Consider the following 17,650-nt stretch of genomic DNA (forward strand, 5'->3'; position numbering starts at 1 on the left):
GAAAGATTAGGCAAAATAATCATTTCAAATTTATTTTGGAATGAAAATACATTTTCATTGTTGCAGCAATAGAATGAAAATTCCACTAAATATAAGAATAATGATTCTAATAGAATTTTATACCAAAGTTAAAATTCCAAACCAAACATAAAAATAAAAAATTTCATTCCATTCCCATTTCCTTTCCTTTAAACCAAGCATACTGTATTATCTTTCACCCATCACTTAAAACCCTAAACCCTATCTTCCCTCGTTCTTCTTATTTATTACTTGGATAAAGAAGTTACATATTTATTATTAATCAACTTTCTTTTTTTTTTCTTTTGACTAATATAATCCACATTACATGTCTTTTTATATATTTAAAATTTTATCTTAAATAAATATGATTGATTAATAAAATAATGCTTCTCTATATACCCCCTATTTTCTCTCCTACTCTTTTCAAATAAACTCCTTAATTTTTGTTTTCACACATCTTCTAAAAAAAATCTCTAGTACAAAATGACCCCTATTAGTTAATTGAAAATAAATTTCACATCTAAATATTTATTATTTATAAAAAAAAACATGTTTGACACTCTTAAAAAAATTTAAAATTAAAAAATCAATCACAATTTATTATTTATTTTACAACTAAAAAATATATAATTTATAGTTTTAAAAAATATATCCCATTAATATCAATATCATTAGTAGTATAATTTGTAAAATTACAACATTGAATTTTTATAATTGTAAATATTATAATTTATATAAAAAAATTAATTAAAAATAATAAATTAATTAATATATAAGTAATGTATTACATATTTTTAAAATACTAAATAATTGATTTTTCTTAATATTTAATAAGATTTATATCAATTCACCAAAGTAATAAAATTTGTAATAATTAAATAATCAAGATGGACGAGGATAGAAGAATTAAAATGACAATAATCTTATCCTTAATAAAATTGATTTGTTTATAATATTTTTTAGTGTATAATATATTGTGTATGTACATATTACTACCTATAAAAATCTAATAATAAGAGTTGTAATATCCAAATTAATTCACAATTAAATACAAAATTGAAACTAAAAACTTGGTGTTACAATACTATTAGAGAGCACAAGCAAAGAAAAGTAAAATATAAGAGAATAAATATTCAAAGTAAGATCATCTCTAAGGGGTGCTAAATTAGTGATGCAATACTCTATTTTATATTTTTTTTAAATATTTTCTAGTGGTATGGTAAAAGTTGTATTAAATTTCACACAAAATATAACATTAGTTAAATTTGACACAACAATAAATGATTTTTTATTTATTTATTTATAGTGTTTCCATTAATTATTATTTTATATATTTTGTTGTCCATGTTTTCTCCAAGTGACGCGTGGCACACATTATGGAAGATTATGATTCCACGTAAGCTGGTAAAGTCTCACAGAGCCTATTTTGGGCTCCACGGGCGTAAGCCCATCATTCACCGCAGATCACCACCACTGAAAGAGTGTATCTTCCTAGAAACTGTTGGGGTTTTATGCCCTAATCAAAACTCAAATTCTTTGTAATCTCATTTTATTATCAATAAAAGAATATAAATCATTTTTTGACTTGGTCAATCACTTTGCTCACATGTTTTATTTTCATGATTATTTGTTTAATATAAACTTCAATTAAATCTCGGGCATATAGCTAATCTTATTTATAGTGACGTAATAACAGTAGAATATAAATATGATTATATGTTCAAAATAAGTTAGTCCTAAAATTAGTCAGTGCACAGGATTTACACTGACTTGCCAATCTACGATATAATCTACTTACACATTACAATGTTATGTTCTTTCTAGAACATTAGCAAAGTAGATAAGATCGGATGTATTTGTTATATCGGACTGGACCGATATTGACACTTAATAAGATAAGGGTTTATACATTTTTGAACCCTGTGTTTTTTCCCATTACCTGTTTGGACCCTGTGTTTTGATAAATTACTTTTTGGACCCTGTGTTTTGTAAAATGATTAAAATAGAACCCTAAACCTGATTTTGGTCAATGTTTTCTCAACTAAAATCATAAATAATTTACTAAACTAACAATTCAGAACAAAAATAAAATCATCCTGCTTAAAAATTGTGTTGTTATATTCACTTTTTTCTTCATCAAAATTGAGTTTATGGTTCTATTTTAACCATTTTACAAAACATATGGTCCAAAAAGTAATTTGTCAAAACACAGGTTCCAAACAGGTAATGGGAAAAAACACAGGGTCCAAAAAAGTATAAACCCATAAAATAAATAAACATACCGTTATTATCTATTCTAGTCATATCATATAGTTGACCATAGGTCAATTGAATCTCAATTCTGAGTGGTTAGTATTCTAACTGATTATATTATTTGAGTTCTTTGACTTGTTCGTTACCAACTTACCCTACGGACTAGCCCATACTTACATCTTGGGAACTCGGTAGTATAATTGAGTGGGAGTGTTAATCATAGATATGAACATCTATAGCTTCTAATAAAGAAGTGGAACGATGGTTTCCTTTTAGTTTGGTTCAAGGTGTTAAATGATAGAGATCTCATTTCAGTAATTAAATTAGTTTACTGAAATATCATTTACAACGAACTAAGTGTTTTAAGGATAAAATACAATGAGGGGTAAAACGGTATTTTTGTCCTATCTCTTGTAGACCGTCTATAAAGGATTGAGTGACAATTATGGTTGTAACAATGGATAATTAATAGCGTATCTATATTTGTTATAGAGCGTTCTATGAATTCAAGAGTGCAATTTCGAGTCTATAGTGGAGTCACGAGGAATTAATAAGTTAGTAAATTTATTTGTTAGATTTATGATAACTTATTGGAGCTTGATTTCATAGGCTCATGGTCCCCATTGTACCTTAGATCAAATCATCTAGATAGTCTCAATTAATTGATTTAATTATCAATTAGAATTATCAAAGTTGATCAGGTCAATTTTGGATAGTTTCACAGAGTTATGTAATTTAGAGAAGAAAAGAGAAATTATGACAGATTTACTAATTAAGATAAATTGGTATCTAAATTAATAAATAAGTTTAAATCAAAGTTCAAATTATAAATAATTAATTTGATAAAAGATTTAAATAATTAATTAATTAAATCAATAAATAACAATACAAGCCTTGATTTTAAGTCTAATGGGGTTATAATCAAATGAGAAATTTCATGGGCCTAAAGCCCATGATAATTTCGACCTAGGGATTTAAATTGGCTATTATTTTATTGATTTTTTAATTAAATTAAATGACTTAATTGAGTCTATAAAAGGAGTGCTTAGAGAGAAGTCAAAACATAAGTTTAATCACAAGTTTCCTGATAGTTTTAGATTATCTCTAAACACAAGTCATTTTCTAAGCCTCTTTGTTATTTTCTCTTCTTCAATCTATATCTATCTCATGTGTTGAGAATTACCCACACTAGTCTAGGTGATTCTAAGGATACATTAGAAGATTGTGAAAAAAATAGAAGATCGGTTCAGTTTCTTGATAATAATCTGCGACAAAGAGGATACAAGAGTTAGAGAAACTGAAGGAAGGACTCTTTCATTCCGCTGCGTATACTGTAAGTATTCTATTCTTTGTTTCTCTTTGAATTCAATTTTAGAAACATGTTCTAGGTTATTTCATATTAATTTGTTTAATATTAGATCTACATGAAAATAAATAAAGATCATGTATAAGTTTTTCCTAACAGAAACATCACTTCCCGAGGGCCCTGTTACAGGAAGGTGCTCCAAGTCTAGCTACAAGACCATTTCCTCCTTTATCACCTCCTCTAAGTCTGCGAAGACCTTCCTCCGGCTCAGGAGAACGGTAGGCAGGTGTTAAGCACAATGACCCTGGACCACATACAACTTTCTGACATTTATTGTCACATGAATCGTGGTGTCGACTTCGTACAAATGACAAAATGGATGTCCCACGATGCTGCCTGACATGGAGAAATGTGCAGCAACCGCCCTAACATCAGAGACGTTTCCCCCAACAAAATGATGGGCTGACATTCCCCACTTTGGGCCCACCAAGATACGCTGGAGCCCACCAGCTCATTTAAGCATAGAATGTGTAGTTATTATGCAACAAATCCTTATTAAGGAAGCTCCAATTAATGAGCTTAATTTCCTTAGTAGCCTATAAATAGAGTTAGGATACACATTGTACATGATCCCAAATTTTATTTTTGCAGTGGCCTCATACTGTGCCTGAAAACCAAAAGAGCTTGAGCTTTGCAAGTTCTTAGCATTCTAATTCAAGTGACTAGTGGACTATTCTGTGTACCAATCTCTTTTTCTTCAAGCTTTTGTTTAATTAGTTGTTAGCAAAAAAACTAGTCAACATATTTCATTTATTAATTTATATTAATTAGAGATTTTTATTATTTTAATTTAATTATTTTTTTATATATTTTTCAATAAATATTAAATGAACATTTATTATAGATTTTTGTTTTAATATTTTGTATATATATATACTATATACAAGCAACATACAATACACGTTTACTTAATTATATAAATTATTAATTATTTTTATTAAATTTGTATCATTGTCATATAGATTTTTGATGGAATGTTAAATGAGATTGAGTAAGATAATTGTTATTTGTATATGAATTATTTAAATTATTATGTATGGAGGTTGTATAGGATGGATATTAGGTAGTGTAGTATGATGATGTTGATAAGTTGATAAGTTAGATGATTGGTGGGACAAGGAAGAGTTATGTTTTAATTTTTATGTGTGTAAGAAAAGAGGAGACAAGGTAGTAAGTTAGTAGTAAAAGACTTGATTTGGCTACTCAAGCTTGGTTACAATTTGGAAGCTTGATGGGGTATTTATAGTTGCTTACCCCTACATTTAATTTTATCTAGATTATTCTAGTTCTATATGATTTACAACTTTTCTAGACTTTTCTAATTGATTTACATTCTTCTTGATTGGTTACTTCTAGTTTTCTAAATATTCTAGGCTTTTCTAGTTTATTTATTTTACTAGATTTCTAAAGTTTTCACTAGAATATTCTAAGATACAAATATTCTAGAAATGTGTAGCACATTTTAACACTCCTCCTTGGTACACATTTCAGTAACTCCAATCATGTCTCGCAGTAGCTCGAACTTGCCTCTTGGTAGTGCCTTTGTGAATATGTATGCTACCTGCTCTTCAGTCTTGTAGTGCTTGAGCTCGATTTCTTTGTTTGCTTCTGCTTCCCTGATGAAATGGTACTTGATGCTTATATGCTTAGTTCTACTGTGAAATACTGGATTTTTCGCCATTGCTATAGCTGATTTGCTATCGCAATATATCTTTGTAGCTTCCTTCTGTGATTCTCCCATGTCTTCTAGTATTTTTTTAAGCCATATAGCTTGGCTTGTAGTCATTGCTGCTGCAATGTACTCTGCTTCAGCTGATGATTGTGCAACTGTTGCTTGTTTCTTTGAGGCCCATGAAAATATTCCAGATCCAAGTGTGAAGGCATATCCTGACGTGCTTTTCATGTCGTCCATGGATCCTGCCCAGTCACTATCTGTGTAGCCAATCAGTTTTGACTCATTCATGACTTCGTACCAGATTCCGTAAAGTTTTGTTCCTTGTAAGTATCGAAGGATTCTCTTGGTTGTTCCGTAGTGAACTTGACTTGGATCATGCATGAATCTTGATAGAAGACTAACTGCGTACATTATGTCTGGTCTTGTAGCAGTTAGATAGAGTAGGTTGCCGATTAGACTTCGAAATTTTGATTCATCTGCTTTTGGTGAGCCATCTTCCTTCTTGAGAGCTTTGTTGTTGTCTAATGGAATTGATACAGTCTTGCATTCCTCCATTTTGAATTTCTTCAATAGTGTCTCCGTATACTTCTTTTGTGAGATGAAGATCCCATCTTCTTTTTGAGTTATTTCGATCCCAAGAAAGTAGTGCATTAATCCCAGGTCGGTCATCTCAAAATTTTTCATCATGTCTTCTTTAAACTTCTTTATCATCTTCTCATTATTGCTTGTGTAGATGAGATCATCAACATATAAGGAGACAATAAGTGTTTCATTCGTACCTTGAGTTTTGATATAGAGTGTTGGCTCACTTTTGCTCTTCCTAAATCCTTGTTCAGTGAAGTAGTGGTCGATTCTACTGTACCAGGCTCGCGGAGCTTGCTTTAAGCCATACAAGGCCTTTTTCAACTTAAGAACTTTATCTTCCTGTCCTTGCACCACGAATCCTTGAGGTTGTTCCACATATATTTCTTCTTCGAGAAAGCCATTAAGAAATGCCGACTTAACATCGAGTTGAAAAATCTTCCATTTCTTCTGTGTGGCTAGAGCTATCAATGCCCTTATTGTGTCGAGGCGGGCAACTGGAGCAAATGTTTCGTTGTAGTCGACTCCGTATTGTTGTGAGTATCCTTTCGCAACTAATCTTGCTTTGTGCTTTTGGATAAAGCCATCTGCGTTTAGCTTTGTCTTGTAGACCCACTTGACTCCTATAGTATCTTTGTCTCGTGGACGATCTACAAGCTCCCAAGTCTCATTCTTTTCAATCATCTTTATCTCTTCATTCATGGCTTGTCTCCATACTTCTTGCTGTTGAGCTGCTTCAAAACTTTTTGGCTCCATAAGCACTAGGTTGCATGTCTCATAGATCTCAGCAAGCAGTCTTGTTCGCCTTACTGGTGAGTCTGGCGGGGATTCTATGACTTGTGTCGGTTCCTCTGTGGTTGGCTGAGTTGGAACTTCATTTTGATCAGTTTCTTGTCTTGGCAGTAGAGGAATTGATAACTTTACAAATTAGAGTTATTTTACCATATTTTATATGCTAATTGTTGCTTAGTTCTTGAGTTTTTAATTAACTTATTAAGTTTTTAAGTAATTTTAAATTTATTAGTCTTATTTTGATTTTATATAATTTTGTGTGTTTTTATAGTTATTTTGTTGTAAAATATTGTAGTTAATTATTTGAATTAATGTTGTTTAGTTTGAGGTAAAAAAAAAATGTTGTTTTAGTGAAACTAAATGTTCAACTAAATTAAGTCTTAATTAATATTTTCAATGAACTAATATGATTTATTTTATAGTTGAAAATATTTGAATTTGATTTAATTTATGTTTTTTTTGTTAGGGATTTTGGTGTATTTTTGCTCTTGAAAAGCAAGAAAACTAAAGATTAAGAGTGGCATTTTTTGAATAATGGCATTTTTGAAAGCATCTCAACCTTTCTCCTCACCAGGCCCACTCCAAGGCCGATGCCTTCTCCACGCCAAGCATAAATTGGTCTCAGCATCACCAATTGATGCCACCAAGCCTCTGATGCCACGTGGCCTTCACTCCAAGCTTCCTCCTTCAGCATATATGACTTCCACCAAGTCACAAATCATTCCACAAGCTGCCCAGCGTGACTCCTCCAAGCAGCATCAGCCTCCACAAGCTGCCCAGCCACAGCTCAATTCTCCACCAGCCCAGCCGCATGTCCACACTTCTCCCCAACATGGGCCAGCCTCCACAAGCCTGCCCAGCCATTCGACCCAAGCTCCAGGCCCACGAAGCTTTCAGCTGCCAAAACAGCCTCCAACTCTCTGCCGTACAGCCTCTTGAGCCCATAAAATTGCATTTTGTCCCCTATGACAAAAATGCCACCTTTTTACCCATTTTCTACACACTTTTCACCCCAAAATCATCATCACTCCTACAATTTACCCCTATTTACCATATTATTATTAATTTAATCAATTTACTTAATTTAAATTGATTATTTTAATAATCTCATTTTGGCTATAAATAAGGGTTTTGAAGACCATTTTGGGGTGCTTAATGTTTTGGTTACCATCTTTTTCTCTCATTTTCTCTCTACCATTCTCTCTTCCATTTGGGTTTTTCAAGAGCATTTTGCAAGTATGTATGTCTTTTATTTTGTAATTTCTACTCTAGTTATGTGCTTCTAATCTTTTTCATAAGATTATTAAGATCATGATGAAGCAACTTGTAACTAGGTAATATTTATGTTGTATGTTGATTTCCCTTGTAATGCAACAAAGTCTATGGATTTTTCTTCTTCATATATTTCTTTCATCTTAAATATCTTGTATTTTAGATTGTTAGAACATATTTACACTTTGTTCTTCTTAGTGCATAAACATAATATTCTTTGTGTAAGATGTGTCATTAAATTGTACACATCCATGCTTAGAACAAAAATATTATGTTTTGCCTTATAAATAATGTTCATTGGTTTATTTGTTATTTCATTAGATTGATTTACACTAAATGCTTTGAAATTATAATTTTGAAAGGTGAAGAAAAATCCTATCTTTTTATAAGAAATTTGTACTTAAAATTATAAATCTTTTTGGAAAATGATAGTTTAAATTATTTTAACTATCACTAAAACTTGGGACTCAATATACTAATAAATATTATTAAACTTACATTTTTTGGATTCTAGTATCTTAATAATCTTTTCTTTTAACACTTATTGTCAAATCATTATTGGTTTATTTTCATTCTCTTAAATAGCTTTATTTTTCAATCTTTTATTTTATGTTCATAATATTAAAACTCATCAATCTTTGGAACTAGGTTAGAATTTATTACTTTTGATTTAAAATAGTTTTCTTTTTTATTTTAGACAACTCATTTGGGTTCGACCTCGTGCTTACACGAAAACTATTCTATAAATACGATTCGTGCGCTTGCGAGTATAATTTTAAACATACCCGTTTTGGGTCCATCAGGAATATTGACTGTCTTTCTTTCAACTTCTTGTGTCTCCCAGTTGTATGCAACATCTTCGTCAAATTTTACGTCTCGGCTGATTATTAGTTTATTTGATTCCAAGCTATAGACTCGATAACCTTTTGATTGAGTACTATAGCCTAAGAAGATTCCTTTTTCAATCTTCTCATCAAGCTTGCCTCTTTTCTCTTTTGGAATGTGAGAGTAGCATATGCAGCCGAAGACTTTGAGATGCTTTGCTGATGGCTTACGTCCGCTCCAAGCTTCGATCGGCGTCTTATTCTGCACGGCTTTGGTTGGACATCTGTTGAGCAAGTAGACTGCAGTGCTTACTGCCTCTGCCCAAAATCGTTTTGGGAGACCTTTCTCTAGTAGCATGGCTCTTGCTGCCTCCATAACAGTCCTGTTTTTCCTTTCAGAAACGCCGTTTTGTTCTGGTGCGTATCCAACAGTGAGTTGGTGCTCCATCCCTTCATCTTCACAGAACTTGTTGAATTCATTAGAAGTGTATTCTTTGCCTCTATCACTTCTAATTGTCTTGATGTAGTGACCGCTTTGTTTTTCGACACGGGATTTGAATTTTTTGAAAATATCGAAGACTTGCGACTTTTGTTGCATAAAATAAACCCATGTCATTCTAGTAAAGTCATCAATGAAGAGAATGAAGTACCTGTTTTGGTCATTTGATGGAGTGCGCATTGCCCCGCAGACATCAGTATGGACCAGCTCTAGTGGCTTTTTGGCTCTCCAAGTTTTGCCGGATGGGAAAGGTTGTCGATGTTGTTTCCCGAGCATGCATCCTTCGCAGACTGTGTTGATCTCCTTAATTGCTGGGAGGTCTCGCATCATATTCTTCTGCTTGAGGATCTTTAGCCAATGGAAGTTAAAGTGACCGAACCTTCTATGCCATAACCATGACTCATCTGTTTGTGCTTGCATTGCCACACTGCTTGCATTTCTCCATTGTATCGGAAAGCATCTGTTTTCTTTCATTTTTACCTTTGCAATTTGAAAGGATTTATCTTGCTTATCATAGATTGTGCAAGAATTTCCTTCAAAATGCAAAGAGTACCCTTTTTCAATCATTTGGCCTACACTAAGTAGGTTTTGATCGATGTTGGGTACCAAGAGTACATCAATGGCAATGGCAATGGTGCCTTTGCCGACTGCTTCCATGGCAATGGTGCCTTTGCCGACTGCTTCCATGAAGTCACCATTACCGATTTTGACTTTAGTCTTGGATTTATCAAGACTACAAAAGATGCTTTCATTTTTCGTCATGTGGTTACTACAACCACTATCAAGATACCAAGTATCTTTTCCTTCTTCTGTTGCAGCTTGGCAGACATAGAAGAGATTACTTTCAACATTTTTCTCTTCGGAAAAATTAGCTTGATGGGATTTCTTTAAACGACAAGTTTTTTCAGTGTGGCCAAATTTTTTACAATTTTGGCACTGTGGTTTTCCTTTAAACCAGCAGTCTTTCTCCAAGTGACTTTTTCTTTTACAAATGCCACATGGAGGATACTTGTCGTTATTTTCTTTTTGTTTTTCTTGTGTCTTTTTCCCATCAACTTTTGGTTTTTGAGACCGCGGATTGATTTTAGACTGAAAGGCATTTTCAGCTTCACTTTCCTTATGCCTTTCTCGTCTATTTTCATATGCTTCAAGAGAGCCCATTAGTTCAGTTGGTGATAGAGTTTCTAAATCTTTAGTTTCCTCTATCACAGAAACTATTGAATCATATTTTTCTGTACAAGAAATTAGTATCTTTTGTACTATATTCTTGTCAGAAATTATTTCTCTGTAGGCTCCCATTTGATTTACTATTTCTTTAATTCTAGAATAGTAATCTTTTGCAGTCTCATTATCTTTCATTTTAAGATTTTCAAAATCTCTTCTAAGCTTTTGTAGTCTAACAGTGCATACCTTAATTGTTCCTTGGAACTCCTCCTGCAGCGTGTCCCATGCTTCTTTTGTCGTTGCTGCGCCCATAATCCGTGGAAAAAGATTGTCTGCCATAGCTTGCTGCAAGCAGTATAATGCATGAGAATCCTTTTGTTGACTATCCTCCATTACCTTCTTTTGATCTTTCGAAAGAGATGTAATGTCTTCCAGAATAGTGACTCCCTCTTCAATAATTTTCCATAGATTTTGTGATCGAAAATAGGTCCTCATTTTGATGGACCAAAAATCATAGTTTTCTCCATGGAAAATTGGAAGAGATAGAGAAGAGCGGTTGGACTCCAAACTCATGTTGATGAGCGGAAAAGATTACGCCCAGTGATATGATCGAACGGAGCTCTGATACCACTGATGGAATGTTAAATGAGATTGAGTAAGATAATTGTTATTTGTATATGAATTATTTAAATTATTATGTATGGAGGTTGTATAGGATGGATATTAGGTAGTGTAGTATGATGATGTTGATAAGTTGATAAGTTAGATGATTGGTGGGACAAGGAAGAGTTATGTTTTAATTTTTATGTGTGTAAGAAAAGAGGAGACAAGGTAGTAAGTTAGTAGTAAAAGACTTGATTTGGCTACTCAAGCTTGGTTACAATTTGGAAGCTTGATGGAGTATTTATAGTTGCTTACCCCTACATTTAATTTTATCTAGATTATTCTAGTTCTATATGATTTACAACTTTTCTAGACTTTTCTAATTGATTTACATTCTTCTTGATTGGTTACTTCTAGTTTTCTAAATATTCTAGGCTTTTCTAGTTTATTTATTTTACTAGATTTCTAAAGTTTTCACTAGAATATTCTAAGATACAAATATTCTAGAAATGTGTAGCACATTTTAGCAATTTTAAATAAATAAACAGTATTATATATAAAATAATGACATACACATAAACATATTAAATGAAAAATTAAACTAAAACATTGTTTATAATTTTTTAAATAGATATAATATGATAGTATTTTTAAATATAAATGATAATTTATTTAATAAAAATCAAGATTATATATAATATATTATTATTATGATATTGTATAATATTTAAATTCATATTGATATGAGTATTAAATATCTAATTTTGTATTAAATATTATTATAATAATAATAATATTTTATTATATTTGAATTCATATTAATATAAGGGTTTATACATTTTTAGACTCTGTGTTTTGTTCTATTATCTGTTTGGACCCTGTATTTTGACAAATTACTTTTTGGATCCTATGTTTTGTAAAATTATTAAAATAGAACCCTAAACTCAATTTTCATGAAGAAAAAATTGAATATAACAACACAGTTTTTAAATAGAATGATTTTATTTTTGTTCTAAATTGTTAGTTTGGTAAATTATTTGTGATTTTAGTTGAGAAAATATTGACCAAAATTGGTTTTAGAATTCTATTTTAACCATTTTACAAAACATAGGGTCCAAAAAATAATTTGTCAAAATACAGGGTCCAAACAGGTAATGGGACAAAACACGGGTCCAAAAAAATATAAACCCTTAATATAATTATTAAATATTTATTTTTGTATTATATATTATTATAATATTTAAATTTAAATTTATATTAATATAATTATGATATATGTATTTTTATATTTAATATTACTATTTTATAATATTTAAATTTATATTAATGTAATTAATAAATATTTATTTTTAAATATATATTTCATTAAATATTTAAAATATTCCCTTAAGATTAACAAAATAAACTATTAAAACAGAATTTCATGATAAATATACAGACTATAAGAGTTATATTGAAGTACAATTACACACGAGAATGTAATGTTTTGGCACCTATTATTACTTTTATAAATATTATCTCAAATATACTATTTATTTAATTATTTTATGCTAAATTTATACTATATTTGCATTACTACAGTAGCTAGAAATGAATATAGTTCACCAACAAATTTGAATAATAAAAATAAAAAATGAATAAGATAAGATTGAGATTGAGAGTAAAAAGTTGGGGCAAAATAGTTAATTGCTGAAAAGAGTAGACCCTTAAACCCTAAACCCTTATCTGTTCTCCCCCTTGTGTAACCATTTACACCAGTCCCTTCACCTAAAACCCGAAACCCTTATCTACCTTCGTTTCTCATGCCTACCTCCCAGGCTACCATATAAATTTCACAAAGACACCGTTTTCGATTTCGGCTTACAGGTCCGGCGATGCCCGTTAAGCTCTTTCACCAACTTCGTCTCCTCAACCCTGCTTTTCCGGCTACCTGCTTCTCTTCCATGAAGTTTGGACCCTCTATTTCTGCTTCTGAGACTATCTCAAGTTTTTCTCGAATGTTTCCCTTTAAGCTCAAGTACCGTTGTCTAGGGTCTATTCGTGCTCCACAAAATAACCAACTCGGTATGCGGAAATTCTCGACTCGGCCGTTTCGATCAAGGACTACCGCTTCAGGCTCCGAGTACGGTCGCGGAAGAGGAGAGGTTCGCGCCTCGAAGAGTTTGGTTGAGGACGAGGCTGAGCTCAGTGACTGGGTGAGCGAGTTAAAGGAGGACTCGTTCCGTGGCCGGCTGAATAGCGAAGACGAATCGGATGGTAGTAATAGGGGTCGCAGGGGTAGAAGTGGAGATATAGGTAGTAGAGGCGAAATGGGTGGTGGTGATAGGGGTCGTAGGGATAGGAATAGAGATATAGGTAGTAGAGATTCTTTTTCTGTGAAAAAGAGAAGAGGTGAGAGTGATTCGGATGATGCTAACGATTCGAGCCGGGGAAGAACACGAACCCCAATTGGGTCTCGTTCTAGGGATTCACAGATGAACAAGCGATTCGATACTAGAGGGGGCGGTGTTAGTGATGAAGCTTTCCCACGGAAAAGGTCTTCTGCGTTTCAGGAAGGGAAAGTAAGCTCCAATTCATTTGCGGGGAAGAGAGGTGGGAGAGATACGGAATTTGGGTACAATAGGAATGAAGGGAATAAGGGTTTAAGGAATGATGGTAAGGGTTTGAGAAAACAAGTTCTTTTAATGGAGGAGGACAAGGATGAGGATGACGAGGGAAAAAGGTTGGGCATTGGAGCTTTGCTTAGTGAAGAAGACAGTGAAATTGATGAAGATGATGAGGATGAGCAAAGTTCGGGTCCATTGATTGGTTTGAACAAGGAAGTTAGTGCCAAGGGTTCAGCAGCGTCATCAACTGGAAAATCAGATTCTTACTTGAGTGAAACTAGGTAGGTATCACAATTGCTCTTCTCTAATGGCTTCCTTGTCTTATTAGGTTTATCCAGTTCTATTAGTAATGAGGTTGAACTATTCTTGTTCTTCTCTTTATTTTATTCTACTTATTATTTCTCTGCATATATTTCTGCAGCTTTGACAAATTTCCAGTCTCTCCCTTATCTCTAAAAGCAATCAAGGACGTTGGGTATGAAAAGATGACTGTGGTACAAGAGGCAACTCTTCCACTTATACTCAAAGGTTTGTTTCTTCTCGCTTCAATTTGACAGCCTTTGAACTAGGACATCTAGTTTCGTTAATTGTTACTATAAGTTTCGTTTATAATCAAGCATCTAGGATACCAACTTGCACATTTAATGCCTCACGAACATGCTATTGCAAGAACCGCTTCAATGATCATCTTTGTTCTACACTTAGTAACTTGTGAATGTTAGGTGTATCAGTGTCTTTATTTCTTCTAACTTTATTTATCTGAATTGTTGATGTCCAGGTTCTGAAAGTGATTATCTTCTATTTTATTCTGTTTTCTAGGTAAGGATGTTCTTGCCAAGGCCAAAACAGGCACCGGAAAAACTGTAGCCTTTTTGGTAAGACACTTTTGTGTGTGTGTGTGTGAGAGAGAGAGAGAGTGGGTGTGTGCGCACCCGTGTGAATGAAAATTGGCTTGCTAGATAGGGGGAGGTTATTAGTGGAACTTGTTTCATAAGCAAAAGGCAATGGCATATTTTTATATAAAATTTATCTGCATGTGCATCTTTGACATCTTGAATCAATCCTAAACTTTATACATCATTTAGTTAAAAAAAAAGAGTTAATAAGTAGGTGCAAATAATGTTATTTGAGTATTCAAGTTATCAGTCTACTTATCATGAAGGATTTTTCTTATTCTTCTCTGCCTTCTCTCTCAGCTTCCAGCAATTGAAGTTGTTGTAAAGTCAACTCCTATTGATCGTGACCAAAAGCGCCCCCCGATTTTTGTGCTTGTAATATGTCCTACCAGAGAGCTGGCATGTCAAGCTGCTGCAGAAGCCAATACGTTGTTGAAGTATCATCCTTCTATTGGTGTACAAGTTGTAATAGGAGGTACAAGACTAGCTCTGGAGCAGAAGCGCATGCAAGCAAACCCTTGTCAGGTTTGTTTTTCTATCATCACAGCAAAAGATTAATGATTCCTAAAGTTTATGCTTTTCACTATGTAACATCAAAGTGTGTAAATTATGCATTGTGGACTGTATCAAATTACCAAAGTTTTGGTTAACAAAGCCACATTCAAACTGTCTCATTAGTTACTCTCACCTCAAATTGTGAATTGCTGGCTAATTTTTTAATGAATTCTCACTGTTTGTGCTGAAAGCCAGCAAAATAATATTGGTAATGTTTGTTTCAAGCAGAGCTAATCGCTCACATTACATATCTATTATTTGCAGATTCTTGTTGCTACACCTGGGAGGCTCAGAGATCATATGGAGAATACTGCCGGTTTTGCAACTCGGATGATGGGTGTGAAAGTACTTGTCCTTGATGAAGCTGACCATTTGCTTGATATGGGATTTCGGAAAGACATTGAGAGGATAATTGCTGCAGTTCCGAAGCAAAGACAGACACTTTTGTTTTCTGCCACTGTTCCAGAAGAGGTTTTAGCACTATCTATGCCTTACCTTATTTATTTTTTTATTTTGGATTATAAATCTGATCATACTTCTTTTAATGAAGGTTCGCCAAGTCTGCCATATTGCTTTGAAAAGAGATCATGACTTTGTAGATACAGTTAAAGGAGAGAGCCAGGAAACAAATTCACAAGTATGCTCCTGTTTTATTTATATAAGAAATACAAGTAATTCTGTTGTCCAGTGTTCCTCTTAATCAACTCTAATAACAACTGATTTATATTTTGTACATTATGGTTCTTATAAAATTTTTTATTTCAGGTGAGGCAGACGTGTTTGGTTGCTCCCCTGGACAAGCAATTTTCCCTTCTATATGTTCTCCTGAAGGAACATATTGCAGATGATGTTGACTATAAGGTATTTCTGCGTCTGCACAATCAGAGGCTCTCATCTTCATGAAGATGTCTTAAGTTTGAAGTTTTGCTCGGTTGAACATTTGTGGATTCTCCCAATGATAATGTTTTCTGAGGAGTTGCTGAGTGAAAGCTATTTGTTAGACTCTTTTTCCAATCTTTGTCCATAATGTCTTATTTTCAAATTTGCAGGTTATCATGTTCTGTACAACCGCTATGGTCACCCGGCTGGTTGCGGACCTTCTTGGTGAGTTGAAGCTGAATGTGAGAGAGATTCATTCTAGAAAGAGTCAGAGCTATAGGACTAAAGTCTCTGATGAGTTCCGGAAATCGAAGGGCCTTATTCTTGTTACTTCTGATGTGTCTGCACGTGGGGTTGATTATCCTGATGTCTCGCTTGTCATACAGGTAAAATATCAATTACCCATTAAATGGCTTTTATCATTTCCTTTTAGTAGGTAATGTTAGAGGTAGCATTCTCTCTCAAGGTGTTTAAATTTTTTTACATTCAGCAAAACTGGCTGTTCCAATTAAAAAGGATTTTAAGCCCGCCTTCTCTTATTCCTTGTTCAAGCTTTTCATTTTTGCTAATCTTTAGACATAGCTTAAGCTGTCATAGAGTTTAATCTCATGATGTTTTTTTACAATTACAGGTGGGCGTGCCCGCTGATAGAGAGCAGTATATACATCGACTTGGTAGAACTGGGCGTAAAGGTAAAGAAGGACAGGGCGTACTTTTGTTAGCTCCTTGGGAGGAATTCTTTTTATCATCTATCAAGGCTTTGCCAATTACAAAAGCATCTTTGCCCTCCGTTGATCCTGACACACGGAAAAAGGTATTATCACTGCATATTTTTTAAAGAAATATCTGAGAAAATGGATGATATTAGGACTGAAAATGATGTGCATTGAGCAGGTGGAACGTGCACTCTCAAATGTGGAGATGAAGAGCAAAGAAGCAGCATACCAAGCCTGGCTCGGATATTACAATTCAAATAAGGCTATTGCCCGTGACAAGAATAAGCTCGTGGAGCTAGCTAATGAATTCAGCCGAAGCATGGGGCTAGACAATCCTCCTGCCATTCCCAAGCTTGTTCTAGGCAAGATGGGTTTAAGGAATGTCCCCGGATTGCGCTCGAGATAACTGTCTATTGTTGCCAGTTAAACCATGGCAACTCTAACTTGTTCAGTTAAGAGGAAATAATTTCTTTTACTTCCCTCAATATCTGTACACATTGGAATGTTGTGAAGGGAGCAGTTTGAGCGTCAATGAAGGTAGGGCGATTATTTTCCATGGTACAAAACTGAGGATTTTTGTATTCTTTAAACTTACCGAATTGGCGCTCTACCCGTTCTCATCATTTTTTTTGTTCGCTACTTTGTCTTAATGTTTATTCTTTACCCATTGAAATACCTGATTTTGTCCTACCTGTAAGAGTTCAAGCTACGTTAAATATACCTGCGAGTTTCAAAGGATATAATACAAGACTTTTTGATTAGGGGGCTGAGAATTATTACAACTTGCAAGTCAATAATAGGAGCATAAAACCAAATTCTGAGAGTAGGAACTATATTGAAAGTCTTGCAATTAAACAAAGATTAATTATATATGTACACTCAAAATATGTACCTAAATATTAGTATCACTGCTTTTTAAAAAAGTAGTCCTAGTTTTAATAAATGTG

General features: G+C 33.4%; 1 protein-coding gene across 1 annotated transcript; it reads left to right on the forward strand.

Moving 5' to 3' along the window:
- Positions 1–12,775: 12,775 nt before the first annotated feature.
- LOC133797518 (DEAD-box ATP-dependent RNA helicase 31-like) lies at positions 12,776–17,393 on the forward strand. The gene is made up of 10 exons (XM_062235441.1): positions 12,776–13,938; positions 14,079–14,185; positions 14,477–14,532; positions 14,854–15,078; positions 15,373–15,579; positions 15,659–15,745; positions 15,874–15,969; positions 16,158–16,373; positions 16,619–16,801; positions 16,882–17,393. Exons 1-10 carry the CDS (start codon positions 12,926–12,928, stop codon positions 17,107–17,109), a joined length of 2,418 nt encoding a protein of 805 aa, XP_062091425.1. The 5' UTR covers positions 12,776–12,925; the 3' UTR covers positions 17,110–17,393.
- The last annotated feature ends 257 nt before the right edge of the window (positions 17,394–17,650 follow it).

This window comes from Humulus lupulus, chromosome 8, assembly GCF_963169125.1.
Source record: "Humulus lupulus chromosome 8, drHumLupu1.1, whole genome shotgun sequence".
Lineage (NCBI taxonomy): Eukaryota > Viridiplantae > Streptophyta > Magnoliopsida > Rosales > Cannabaceae > Humulus > Humulus lupulus.